This window comes from Macrosteles quadrilineatus, unplaced genomic scaffold, assembly GCF_028750875.1.
Source record: "Macrosteles quadrilineatus isolate MER2022 unplaced genomic scaffold, UCM_ALF_1.0 Scaffold_2__2_contigs__length_208266976, whole genome shotgun sequence".
Classification (NCBI taxonomy): Eukaryota; Metazoa; Arthropoda; class Insecta; order Hemiptera; family Cicadellidae; genus Macrosteles; species Macrosteles quadrilineatus.
In genome coordinates this window covers 37,298,996-37,313,507 of record NW_026542595.1, presented here as the reverse complement: position 1 = coordinate 37,313,507, position 14,512 = coordinate 37,298,996, and the positions used below count along the sequence as shown (strand labels likewise).

Sequence of the window (14,512 nt, the reverse complement as noted above, 5' to 3'; positions counted from 1 at the left end):
TCTAATTCTTGCAACATACCTTTAACTACCGGGGACCGATGGACCAGTCTATGAGTTTTTTTTTCATTCAACGTGCAGTATTATATACAGATTTTAATTGATCTATCTTTTACAGATTAACTTACCGAGATTTATCATTTGTATATTGCAACAAAAAGTTTTGGGTGAAGTTATATGTCACGTAAAATAGGTCTTAGGCAGGATGTAACCTCTTCCCTTTTATAATAAGGTTCAGCGTTCTAGAACATTCATTGTAAATCAACGTAACCACTGCAATTCAGAATCATAACCTCGCTTTTATCCAACCATTTTAATGAAGTTTAAATCATCGTTACCGTACCGTACTGCACTAATTGTAACACGGATATTTCCACAATCACCCTCAGGTGCCATCGTTTACAAACTAATCAATTGTTCAAACCTATTGTGATGAAATGCAAACAAAATATACAAATATTTAGTTAACGCCAAATTTCGTCAATAATAATTATATATTGTTTATTTGTAAACAGAATAATCCCATGAATCGAGAAAATGAATTTGGTTTAGAGCAGTTGACGTCATCACTTTGAAACTGTGACCTATCTGTGTTCTATTTTGATTTTGTGTTGACACAAATCGCCACTGTCTCGCCGTAGTAAGTGAACATTCCTATGCCACATGTAAACCTCAAGTCAGCTGTGCAGTTTGCATCGATTCAACTCTGTTTACTTGTTGCCTAGAGACTCCAGATAGTTTCATGACATCCCAGTGTTCAGTCACGAACCGCGAGACATTCAAGCCACGCTCTCAGGAATCCACAAACTTTCAATGACTTTATTTTAAGTAATATTCCGCTATTTGTGTCGCGTTTGTCTCATAAATTATGGGTGTTGAAGGAGAGTACGTTTCAGGAAGAGCTTTCAGGTACGGTAAGCTAATATTGTTGACGTCTTGTCTTCTGTTTACATTCTTCTTCGTTAAGTAGGTTAAAGTGTTTAGGTTTACATTTTCAATGTATGATGTCAATGCCAATATATTACCTACACTGTTTGAATTAAGAAAAGTGGACTATTAAAACTACGCAACGTTAGGCTATAATACTGTAAATATATACTATAAGAACAATGCTTGTATATAGTTTATCTCCAATAAGTGTTTGTCCAATAGCTGCACGTAGCGTTGAGCTGGCTCAGCTAAAGCTAAACCGAGTTATGCGTACCATAAACGCATGGATGGCAGACCACGGTCTCTCACTTGCTCTGAGCAAAACCGAGATCGTGATTTTGACAAAAAAACGGATTGACACCATCGTGCCGTTGAGGGTGGGAGCCGTCGAGGTTCAAACGGTTCGTTCTGCCAAGTATCTTGGGGTCATGGTAGACAGCAAGCTTAGCTGGCGGGATCAGATCTTCCGAACAGCGGACAAGGCCGCTAGGGTGATTTCTTCTCTTAGCCGGTTGATGGCCAATGTCGGAGGGCCTCGGTCCAGTCGTAGAAGGCTGTTAATGTCTTCGGTCCAGTCCGTACTCTTGTACGGTGCGGAGGTGTGGGCAGACGCACTAAATAAGGAGGCATACAGGATGCGGCTCGCCCGAGTGCAGCGTCAGGCAGCACTGAGGGTAGCATCTGCCTACCGAACAGTGTCCGAGCCCGCCGTCCTGGTGATTGCTGGAGTCATCCCCGTCAAACTTTTGGCGGCGGAGAGAAAGGCAATTTACCGACGCCGTGGGGAGGACGAGGCACGAACAGAGGAACGCACCCGCACCTACCAGCTGTGGCAGGAGGGCTGGGAACAGGAGACACGGGGACTCTGGACCAGGCGACTGATACAGCAAGTCCAACCTTGGGTTGATCGGCGGTACGGAGAGGTGGACTTTTACCTCACCCAATTTCTGACGGGACACGGCTTTTTCCGGTCGTACCTGTTCAGGATGGGCAAAGCCGTGTCTCCCGACTGCATATACTGCCCAGGCATTCTCGATGACGTGGAACATACATTTTTCCACTGCCAGCGCTGGGAAAGGCCCCGCCTGGAGGCTCAACAGTTAATAGGGCTGCTGTCGGTGGACACGGTCATACCGATTATGACGGAGGGTGAGGACAATTGGACCTGTGTGTCACATTATATCCAGGGTATCCTCCGCGCCAAGAAGATCGACCTTGACCGGGATGCGGTGTAGGTTATAAAGAATCAAAATGCCAGAAACGGTGCGAGCCCTGAGGGCTTAGGTCACATGTTGGCCTGACTTGAAGTAATGTGACAAACAATTCCAGGTCTGTGTCCAACAGAGTAGAGGGGGTTTTTTAGTGAGTAGTCTGATAATTTCAGGAGTCTCACACTACAGGCTGGCTACCTGTGTGCGTAAAAGCATTTTCCCTCCTCTCCCTAAAAAAAAAAAAAAAAAAAAAAAAAAAAAATAAGTGTTTGTCAATTAATTAACATTACAGTATTTATGAATTCAACTAAAAAAGATGACATAATGAGGCTTAAGTTTACAACCTAAAGTGTAGGATAACCATTTGTATAATGTATTTATTATGGTCAGAATCGTAGAGTATTAACTCAAAATAGATGATGTCATACAAACTGATAACTGTATACTTTAGAATTATTTTAATTAGTTGTTAATATAACTGTTACTATGAATTACAGTATACGAAATCGGATGGCATAATTTACACTAAAAAATTTGCACGACTGCATGAAATGGATTCGTAAAAAATCTACTGACCAATTTAATTGTAAATAGGCCTACTTCAAACGCAGCATGTCCAATCATGGTATTTAGAACTAATTTAATTGTCATAATGTCAAATGTTAGTCAATTTCTCTTTACTTATTGAAAGGGAGAGCCTAAGGAAGCCAGCTCCGAAGCCGAGGGTTGTTCCCGCCTTTTCTATACAGTCGTACCAGAGGGGCGTGGTGGTGGAGAAGCCTCCCAAGCCAGAAGACAGGGTGAGGCACACAGCTGGCAACACTGCCTTCAAGAGGTTCTACATCCGAGGGGACTTCCCCATCTCCATGGAGTCCTCCAGCTCCGGACACAAGATCGCTTGGAGGGTAAGCAACAGTTACCTTGCTCGAAAATACGATTATCTGCTCATATTGTAATGTGTACCGGACATTTCAAAACGAAGGTGGATTAGAACAATAGTCTAGATAATAATTCATCGTTTGAAGTAACAAATTAGGCCTAATATTCTGACATTATATATGATTAACACATTTGATACCAAATAAAACATGGAGCAAGTTCCCTTGGGCTACAAAAATAAAGAACCGAATCCCTAAAACCGTTGGATACCGTACATTTACAGTTAACGTGCCACATGTCTGCTCGTGATTCAGATTTCAATATAGTTTGATTCTTCAATATCTATAGATGATTTATAAATTTTGGTTTACTAACTTTGATTATAATTTCCATTGTCTAGCTTCTCCTTTGATACAATCTTCCTCATGTTGGCATTCCGTTGTGAAATGTGTTGCTGTATTGGCTTTGTTTGTCGTGGGGCTGGTTCAGTAAACCCAGGTGTTTTAAAATGGTTGAAGAAATGTAATGAGAACTGCACAAATGCTATCACTATTTTTTTAAACTATTCCTTTTTAATGGTAGCAACCCATAGAGAGCCTCAACTTCCACCATTACCTGCCCGTGTTCTTCGATGGTCTGTGTGAGACAGAACATCCCTACAAGTTCTTCGCCAGACAAGGTATCCACGACATGCTGGTCCATGGACGCAACAAGATCCTACCCGTCATACCGCAGCTCATCATACCCATCAAAAGTGAGTTTGCAATCATTTTACACATAATGTTAAGTGGTTATTTGTAACAAAAATATTTATTTCTTGGGCTAATTACTAAGTGTTATAATATATACTATAAATATATTTGTTTGGTTATCATTTTTTGGTGTGTTGGATACTTTCGAACAGCTACAAATTATCACACGTGACTCTCATCTGCCGCCCTGATCGTGGCAGTTGTAGCTGTAAGCCATTGCACTATACATTGTGTTCTTAGTCTTTTGTGTATTATTAATGTGTTTTCTTATAATATCTGTTTTGAAAAAAATCACTTCTATAACTTTACAACCTAAACTACATCAGTCCATGGTTTATTGGATGTTGGTTTAGTAGGACGTTGGTTGAATTAATTATAACGATACAAACTTGTTCATAAAAGAAATTACGAAAATGTATAATACTAATCTGAGTTTGCGTCCATCTTAACTGTGTTGACAACATATTCGTAACAGTTACACAATTTATTGTGTGATGATAAATGTGTTCTTAGATATTAGATTTTGTGAAAAGTTTGACAAGTGCTGGTCCAAATGAATTTCATTTACTCAGATAAATGTAGTTTTTTAGCATACACATCAATAGAAATTTTAGACAGGTTCTTGTATGTAATTCGTTCGCTCCAGACGCGCTAAACACCAAGAACTCCGAGGTGATCTGCACTACGCTGAAGGTGCTGCAGCATCTAGTAATGTCTGCAGACATGGTGGGCGAGGCGCTGGTGCCGTACTACAGGCAGATACTACCTGCGCTCAACGTATACAAGGATATGAACGGTGAGTACATTTTACAAATAGTCTTGAATTCTTTTATGTACAATCATACTGTTTCCTATCTTGTAAACCAAATGTTTTAACTAAACGAAAGAAGATTTCAAACGATAGTCTCTCAAATTTTACATAAACTATCGAGATATCTAACTTTCAGTTAAAAATTTTTATTTCAAGATCAGCCCAGGATATCTGTAGTGGTAAAATTTAATTACGTTGTTTTTTTAATTAAAAAATACCTGCAGCTTAGTGACACTGTCATCAAATGGCATATTTGTTGGTGGGGTAAAGTTGATGGTGAACAGTTACTACCCCCCCCCCCCCCCTTGGACTATTTTAATGAAAAATAGGCTATCTTTCCTCTGTCTGTAGTCCAAATTTTCCATCAAGAGAATGCTGACTAGTTTCGTTGCAAGCACAACATAGTTAAATCTTTACTTGCAACAAGTCAACGTATCGAAATAAATAAACATATACACAAAACACGGACGTAAAAAATAAATGGACAACGATAACACTATCTTAACCCTAGCGTAGGCAGTAGACTCAAACTGCTGACGGGTCTACTGACGTCGTGGAGATTGTTAGATAAGATCGAGATAAGATAGCGTTATCGTTGTTTATTAATTTTTACGTCCGTGTTATATGTTATTTATTTCAATGAGTTGACGTTTTTCAAGATTTGATAATGTTGCGCTTGCAACGAAACTCGTCCGAAACTAGTCAGCGTTTTCTTGATGGGAAATTTGGACTAAGGCAGGGAAAGGCGGATACAATATTTTGCCGACTGATAAATTTATTTGGCTAATCTTTTTTTAACATTTTATCCTGGACTTGGTAGGTCCTCATAATTTGTGTATACGTGATGTAACGTGTGTTATCATATTTGATTAATCCTTAATACGAGTACATAGAACACAAAGTTAAGTAAAGCCCACAAAGTTCATTCATCGTACGTGGCAGAAGTGCCAATAACTTTACCCTCCATTCTTACATCACCATTGACCGTTGTAACTCCTGTATTGTTGGCGTGACAGTTAACTGTGGGGATGGCATCGACTACAGCCAGCAGAAGAGAGAGAACATCGGAGACATGGTGCAGGAGACTCTGGAGGTCCTGGAGAGGTACGGAGGTGAAGATGCCTTCATCAACATCAAGTACATGATCCCCACCTACGAGTCCTGCATGCTCAACTGAGCTTTGAGCATCTCTAACAACCGAGCAGGTCAATTTGTTATCGTCCACGTGATACGTCTATTTATACATTCGTTAAATTGTCACCGTGTACTGTTAATATTCACAATTGGAGATAGGTCTTTCTAAAACCTGGTTTGTATAGAGATTACTCGTTATGTTTGGTGCTGTGGTTTAAATTATAAGTGTTATTTACAAGTGTTAGTTTTTAAATTTTAAGTAAGACTCGAAGCTTTGTGGATTATTGGAATTTATAAATTTTACATTCAGTGTTATAATGATTTTTAAATATACGATTGCTATTTAACCGTCTATTCCTCTTTGTACTTTCCTTGTGCACTCAGAGAGTGAATTTGTACTGGCACACTGTAAAATCACCGGCGTTAATAACTTTTCAAAATTTACCGAATCATCTATGTGGGAATGTCACACATTTGGTTGTAAAAGTACACGTTTTTCGGAAAAACAAGGTACCACGTAATCGACTTTACAGTGGAAAGTTTTAATCATGGATGAACAATCCTCTTAGTAAGTACTAACTCCCTTTAGTTTACCCTAAATAAAATAGCTCAAAAGTAAATTGAATTTCCCATCAATTGAATGTTTTTAGCGAATTTTCCCTATAGGGAAGTAGCTATTACCGTAGGTCTCATGGTAAGACCTAAGCCCGAGACCGATTTACTTTTTCATTTTGATGTCCCCAAAGGCCAAAAACACCATTCCTTCAAATTTTTATATATATATATATATGTGTGTGTGTCCATCCGCACGATAACTTGAGTAATTTTTGTCCGATTTTGATAAAATTTGGTTTGAAGGTGTAAGGCAGGATAAACTTGAATGAGTTCGCGAACCAGCATGATCGGACTATGGGAACGGGGGTTTATGGGGGGTTTTATGGGGTAAAAATAGGTTTTACCCATTTTTGACCCTAAAAACACAAAATTTCACAATTTCTTTTTAAACCATTTTGTAGAGCTTAAAAAAACAAATAATTTAGTATATTGAAGCGTTATTATGCGCCTAATTGTTACGGAGAAAATTCAAAAAAATTGTAATTTTAAAATTCCCATGTTATTCTTATGGAGAATAAGTCAACTGTTGTAGTTTGCTTGTTTATGAACATATTTTGATCAAATTTGGAAAATACATTAATTTCTTACTAAACCATAGTACCTTTTAATATTTTACATTTAAAAAAACTTGTTTACCCTCCCTGTTGCAGCAAACCTAAGTACTCATTAAACTAATTCTGTTTAAATAGGGAATAAATGTGATATTTTTAAGGAGACAATTTAGTTTAAATCTAATCAGGCAGATGGAAATTCGCTAAGTCTGCAGGTTTGCTGCGGCGGGGGTATTATAACATACTTATGGCCAAAAATGATAAATTTAATCGGTTGTAATATATTTTTTAAGCTGCTTTGTGTTCCCTAGAATATAAAACTAATGTACAAGAACACACGATATTGATTGCGTGAATGCAATAACTTAGTTTATTGTTTTTAAAACGTTTTTATTAGCACGCTTTCTTGTCCGGTAAAAATTTTGCAATCAATTTTATACTAACTTCCCGATGAGCTAGAGCCTTGAAACTTGAAACATAGCTCACAAATGGATGACAATGCAATATTATATCATTTAATTTTCATATTCCCCTTGGGCTACACCCCATGGGCTTGTTTTTATTAGCTCGCTTTCCTACAAATTTTGTTATAAACTTTAAACGAAGCTCCCAATGAGCTAGAGACTTGAAATTTGAAACATAGCTCACAAATGGATGACAATGCAATATTATATCATTTAATTTTCATATTTCCCTTGACCTACGTCCCATGGGTTTCCAAATTTTTCTTGTTTACATTTTGAAAAAATGTAAATATATCAATTGATTTAAGTCAGCTAAATCTGTCCACATTACTTTTACTCTAAATCAAAATTCTTGTCCTCCTGTCACAATAAACAACACCCAACTTCCCGAAGTAACTGAGGTTAAATACTTAGGTATCCATTTAGATAGGAAGTTAACTTGGAAAACACACATTTGGAGAAAACGGCAACAACCAAATTTAAAATCTAATCAGTTAAATTGGCTCATCGGAAGAAAATCAAAACTTAGTCTAGAAAATAAATTATTGCTATATAAAACTATATTGAAACCAATCTGGACATATGGAGTGCAACTATGGGGCTCAGCGAGTACTTCTAATATAGAAATTCTCCAAAGATACCAATCGACAATGCTGAGGAAGATAACAAATGCACCATGGTATGTCAGCAATAGGACACTACATCAAGACCTTAAGATGCCTACAGTTAAGGACGAAATCATGACCATAAGTGAACGATATATTACGAAATTGGAATCTCATCAAAATCATTTAGCTCTTAACTTATTAAACAACATGGATACAATTTACAGACTTAAGAGGCCATCAATTCTCGACCTGCCCTACAGATTTTTGTAAAGTGTTTTTATTGAAAAATTTGTTGTTGAGAGTGCTTAACAGCTATTTTTAATGTTCCAAAGTCAATTTTTCGTATTACATAGTACTAGTGGCTTGTAGGGGCAATAGCCCCTATATACAGTATATGTAATATATTCTCATAATTATTTTGTACAAATTATTTGTCTCATGGGTTACCGTACCCTACCTTGAATTATCGTTTAAATTTTTTGTATATTATAATAATGTATAACAGTTATCACATACCTGCATAATTCATTTTTATGTCTGCTCTGTTTAGGATAAAAATTCAAAAGGACTCTTCATGTGGTGGGTTTGTAACATAAATTTTCTAATCATAATACAGCAAAAGAACATTTTCAATAATCTTCACTATTAATTAAATATATATACATTTTTTTTATATAGACAAATTCACTTAGAAAAACACAACACATAGAGATAATGTCATCTTCCAAATTGTAAAATACTAATTCTGTAACAAAATCTCTCTGAAAACAAAATTTGTTGTGTAGTATCCATTTTGGTCCATTCCTTGGTCTTTATTTGTTTCTATTTCTATTTTAACGTCATCTGGCCGCTTTACCCGGCTAAAAGCAACATAAAGTTGACCATGGGTAAACAGTGTTTTTTTTTTCAAATAAATTCCAACTTTTGGGAAGGTTTGGCCTTGCGCTTTATTTATAGTAATGGTGAAAGATAATCGCAATGGGAATTGAATCCTTTGTAAATTTAAAGGGCATATTAGGATCTGTAGATATTAGTTTTATTTTTGGCATGAAAAATATGTTCCCTTTCCCTACTCCAGTAATTACTACTAACTTTACACTTTTTTCAGACATACCCAACACAACCAATCGTACTCCATTAACTAATCCAGACCCTATTTCTTATGAGCATCACTATTGAACCAACTTTTAAAACTAATTTGTGTAGTGGCATTCCAGATGGTGTAATTGAATTTATAAACTCAATTGGTATGTTTAACCTCTCTGTAGGGTCTTCTGAAACTACTTCATAATTACTGTAGTAGATTTTTAATACTTCTTCATTTAAATTATCACAATGTTCATTTAAAGGACATACAATTATTTGATTGGAGTAGTTTTGAATATTTTCTGGATATATTGAGTTGCCATAAACAATTGCACAATCAGAGAGAACAAAGTTATTAGCCCAGTCACTTTAGGTAAGAACCTAGACATGAAAGATGTAAAGCTGATTTTTTGCATGGTGATGGTATATAATGGGAAGGGTGTTTTCTGAAAGTTCCCCGAATTTCCCCCCCCTTGCTTCCCCCTAATCCCCCCCAACCCCGAAACACCAGGTTAAATGTGTTGTGTTTTACTAAATTACCTATATCTTTTGATGTAAACGAGCCATAAGCATAATTGTTTTTTCTTTGAACTCCCCGTTAAATTTACTTTAATAAAATGACCTTACACGTAGCATTATCTCTATTGGGTGGGACTTTATATGTGATACAAGATAAATATTATTTTATTCAAAACGTGAAGTTGTAGATTAGGCCAAACGTCGGTTTTGCAGTAGGTAGTATGTCAATGTAACAACACTTTTTACCTATTTGATGAGCTTTCCAAAAATGTAAAAAAATATATATTTTAGTTTAAATTGTTACCGAATGAAGCCATTTAAATCCATGCTTCAAACCGCCACAAAGCGCACCATTCCAACTTGTCCATTAAATATCTATTCTATATACAGGGTTAGTAAAAAGTGTGGAGACCCCCTATTAATTTTTTTAACGGCCCATACTAAAAAAAAAAACTAAACTCGGCACACCTTTATGTCATGTTATGAAGTACTTTTTGGGAATAACCGCCACTTGGTGATCATCCCCAAAATGGGGGATTTTGGGGGAAACTCCAAAATTTCTAATTTTAAGCCCCATCGAGTGACCCTCATTTTGAAGGTCCTGGTAAAAGAAAGCCAACAACGCAAATTAGAGGTATCTACCTCAATCAGTAAAAAATGGCAGCCAATTGAAAATCTCAGAAGTTAAATTTAACTTACAGCTTTTCAAGTCTGGAGACCCCTGTAAATTTTGTAACGGCTCACACTAGGAAAACTAAACTCTACACACCTTTTTGGCATGTTATGAAGTACTTTTTAAGCCTAATAGCCACTTGGTTACCAATCCCAAAATGGGGGATTTTGGGTGAAACTCAAAAACTTTAAATGATAAGCCCCATCGAGTGACCCCTCATTTTGAAAATCATAATAAAAGAAAACTAACAACGCAAACTAGAGGTCTCTATCTTAACACAGTAAAATATGGCAGCCAATTAAATATTAAATTGCAAGTTATTTCAGATTTCAATCAGCTTCCATTTTTTACTGGATTGAGATAGAAACCTCTAGTTTGCGTTGTTAGTTTTCTTCGACCAGGACCTTCAAAATGAGGAGTTACTCAATGGGGCTTAACATTTAAAATGTTGTTTTTAAAGGGTTGTTTGAGTTTCCCCCAAAATCCCCCATTTTGGGGATGTACACCAAGTGGTGGTTATGTCCAAAAAGTACTTCATAACATGCCATAAAGGTGTGCCCAGTTTAGTTTTTCTAGTATGGGCCGTTAAAAAAATAACAGGGGGTCTCCACACTTTTTACTAACCCTGTATAATTCAGTTTTAAAAATATTTGTACAACTAAATCTAGAGTTCTACTAGACCGATTTTATTAATTACAGTATTGTGTCGTCGGAAAGCTCAAATGTGTGTCATTTAAGTTTGAAAATAATTATGAAAGTTTTTTTTGTTATGATTTATGGTGAAAAATATAAAAAAAATGTTTTCCATAAGAAATGCATTGAAAACTGTGTTTTTTACACGTTTTATTTGGGTGCGACTTTTGGCTACTTATTTTGAGTATTTCCAAAAATTATATGGTACCAATTTGTAGGAAATTTTATTATCTTTCAGAATATCACCTTCCACTCTGGTGGATTTCCTCACAATTTAAAAGTTATTTGCTAAAAGGCTAAGCAACCTCTGAATTTATAGTAATGATAAAATACTGAGTAAGGGATATTTTCGTTAAACTTTGTACAACTAAATCTAGACTTCTACTAGACCGATTTTGTTAATTATTGGGTCATTGGAAAGCCTAATTCATTTAGATTTGCAAATTATTATGAAAATGTGATTTTATCAAATATTTGTGGTGAAAGTTTCTTTTTTCAAGTTTCTGTTTTCAAGTTTCTATTTGTAGCCAGCTTTTGGCTGCCTTTATTAAGTATTTTCAAAAAATGCATAGTCTTGCATAGTAGTTTTTTTTAGTAATTTGTATTCTCTTTCAGAATATCACATCCACTTTGGTAGATTTTCCCTCCATTTAAAAGTTATTGGTAATAAGCTAAGTGATCTACAAATTTTAAGTGGTGAAAAAATACTAAATTGTTTTTTTTTTTACTTTGTACAACTAAATTGATTGTATAAATGATTGTATAAATTCACTCCCACCCTTCATTGACGAAGGAACTGACGATGATGAGGGAAAAGAAAGTTGATATGTACTGTATTGTTTATGTCTTACTTAAGTGTTTTTTTTAACTGTAGGCTAATTAAATAAACCTATTGAGCAAATATTTGCCTTTTCTTATAACTACCGATTACTTCATTTTTAATTCTTGTGAGTACTTATTTTCTTACTAATTTTGTAATTGAGTGTTCTTATTTTGCTTGTTAAACATTCACACAGGGTATGTAAACAATAAATAAATAAAAAGTAATCATTTAGTAATATTTACTGAACAATTTGGAATGATGCACTAAGTGCACTAAGTGAAGCATGGATTTAAATAGCTTCATTCGGTAACAACTTAAATTAAAATATATATTGTTATACATTTTTGGAAAGCTCATAAAATAGGTAAAAAGTTTTGTTTCAAACACATTGACGTACGACCTACTGCAAAAACCGGGGTTTGACCTAATCTACAATTTTATGTTAAAAAAAAAAATTTTTTTTGGTTATATCACAGATATAAACCCACCCAATAGAGATAATGCTACATGTAAGGTTATTTTATTAAAGTAAATTTAACGGGGAGTTCAAAGAAAAAACAAATATGCTGATAGCTTGTTTACATCAAAAGATATAGGTGATTTAGTAAAACACTACACTTTCAACCTGGTGTTTTGGGGGAGGGGGGGTTTAAGGGGAAGCAAGGGGGGGAAATCCGGGGAACTTTCAGAAAACACCCTTCCTATCATACACTATCACCATGCAAAAAATCAGCTTTACATCTTTCATGTCTTTGTTGGCCTTGATTTTTTACTTAAGTTACTGGGCTATATCTGGAATGTCAATTGCCGGTGTTGCCCTATTGCTCTCTAAGATTCCATTACCTAATATAAGCGTAGAAGCCAATCACAAAATGCTGTTTCATTTTCATTTGCACGCATGTTTACTTTCAAATGCACTATAGTTACATACAATACATATATTACATACTACCTTTAACACTATTAATACAACTTTTGTAGCCAATAGTCAATGATATTACCATATGCTTTAAATAAATCTAAACCACATGTTTTAAAGTAAACAAATCGGACATGACCTGGATTCCCATGCTATTTAAATGTGATTTATTTTATCCTGTAATAACCTTTTGGTGCATAAGTAAGAAAAATGAGTATTTTTCCCCAAAACTTCATGCCCAGACCTTTAAAATGAGACCCCTCCCAGCTTTCTACGGCCTCCAGTTCGCTCACAATTTCATTGTAAAATTTTGGGCTTACGGAATTAGATATATAGATTTACTTATTGTTCAATATATAATAGAACAGATTGTAAAGTAAATAAATAAATAAAAAAAAAAATCAGTCAGCTGTAAATATTTAAATTTGACAGTTCGAAAAGCAGAGGTTAAGAGGTACAGGTTATGCTCCCAAGAGGGGTCTGACTTAGGGGAGGTACAAATGAGGCATTTAGTTCAAAATTCCTCCGTGAACAGCGCTGTAGTAGCACTTTGGCAATGAAGGTTTACTAATCGCAAAAATAGTTCTGCTCATAAAATAAAATTATAAATGCCTCAAATTCAATTTTACTATTTTTTAATTATAAAATTAAACTATCATAACCTAACCGAACTAACCAAACTTGCTGATAAAGAAATAATATAACAAGAGTTTAGTAGTCGGAAAAATAATTCTGTTTATTAAATAAAACTAGAAATTGCTCAATTAAAATTTTTTAGTGACTTAATTATAAAATTAAACTGTAATAACCAAACCAAACCAACCAAACTTGCTGATAATAAAAAAAATCTTGGACAAAAAGTTAATGGTTCCAGCGGGATTCGAACCCGGGACCTACAGTATATCAGCCCGGCACGCTAACCATTAGACCACCGAGGCCCGATGGCAATCGAAAGTTTTGTTACGGTAATGGCGTTCCCTCAGCTAATAAGAAGCCCTCGCTGTCATCGTAGCCTCTTTTATACCTCCCCTGAGTAAATACCCTCCCAAGAGATTCTTTACACAAACAAACATTTCAAAATAAAGATAAACAATCTGATTACAGATATAAAGGTGTTTGTTAATAATCAATAGTTATTTATTTAGTATTCTATAAAGTTAACAATAAAAAAATGATGTATTTATAGTTAGTAGGTAGGCCATACATTCAATCTAATACATAATTATGAAAAGAAACTCAAATAAACCTTATATTTCCCACATGCCTATGTCTTAATCTGATATATATTCTTATAATAGATGTAACATCTACACACATAAAAATCTAAAAAGTAGAAAATAATTTATAAATATATGAAGAGTATAAATACTTGTAAGATTTATAACGAAAAACGTGGGGTGCATGCAATAGATAATTTACAATGACCTTCACCTATTGAACTAATGTATTATTATCAACTGCATGCACCCCACTTTTTTCTTTTTAAATCTTACAAGTATTTATACTCTTCACATATTTATAAATTATTTTCAACTTTTTAGTGCGTTTAAAAACGTTTTGTTTTAAAAAAGGTTTTTATTTATAAATTATTTTTAGCTTACCTTACCTGTGGAGGTAAGCTAAAAACCTAATAAAAAACCTAAAAACCCTAATACTATATCAGGTGATGTTTTTATTAGCGAACGTAGGTCTCATGGTAAGACCTAGACTCGGGACCGATTTACTTTTTCGTTTTGAGGTCCGCAGAGGTCAAAAACACACTCCGTTCAAATTCAGCATGATCGGACTATGGGAATGGGGGTTAATGGGGGTTTTGTGGGGGTAAAACTGGATTTTTACTATTTTTG

At 35.2% G+C, this 14,512-nt stretch overlaps 1 protein-coding gene across 1 annotated transcript; it reads left to right on the top strand.

The window, feature by feature from the left end:
• The first annotated feature begins 717 nt into the window (after positions 1-717).
• LOC128986697 (parkin coregulated gene protein-like) lies at positions 718-6,055 on the top strand. The gene is made up of 5 exons (XM_054407187.1): positions 718-906; positions 2,830-3,043; positions 3,600-3,771; positions 4,416-4,565; positions 5,597-6,055. The coding sequence occupies exons 1-5, from the start codon at positions 866-868 to the stop codon at positions 5,755-5,757; spliced, it is 738 nt and encodes a 245-aa protein (XP_054263162.1). The 5' UTR covers positions 718-865; the 3' UTR covers positions 5,758-6,055.
• The last annotated feature ends 8,457 nt before the right edge of the window (positions 6,056-14,512 follow it).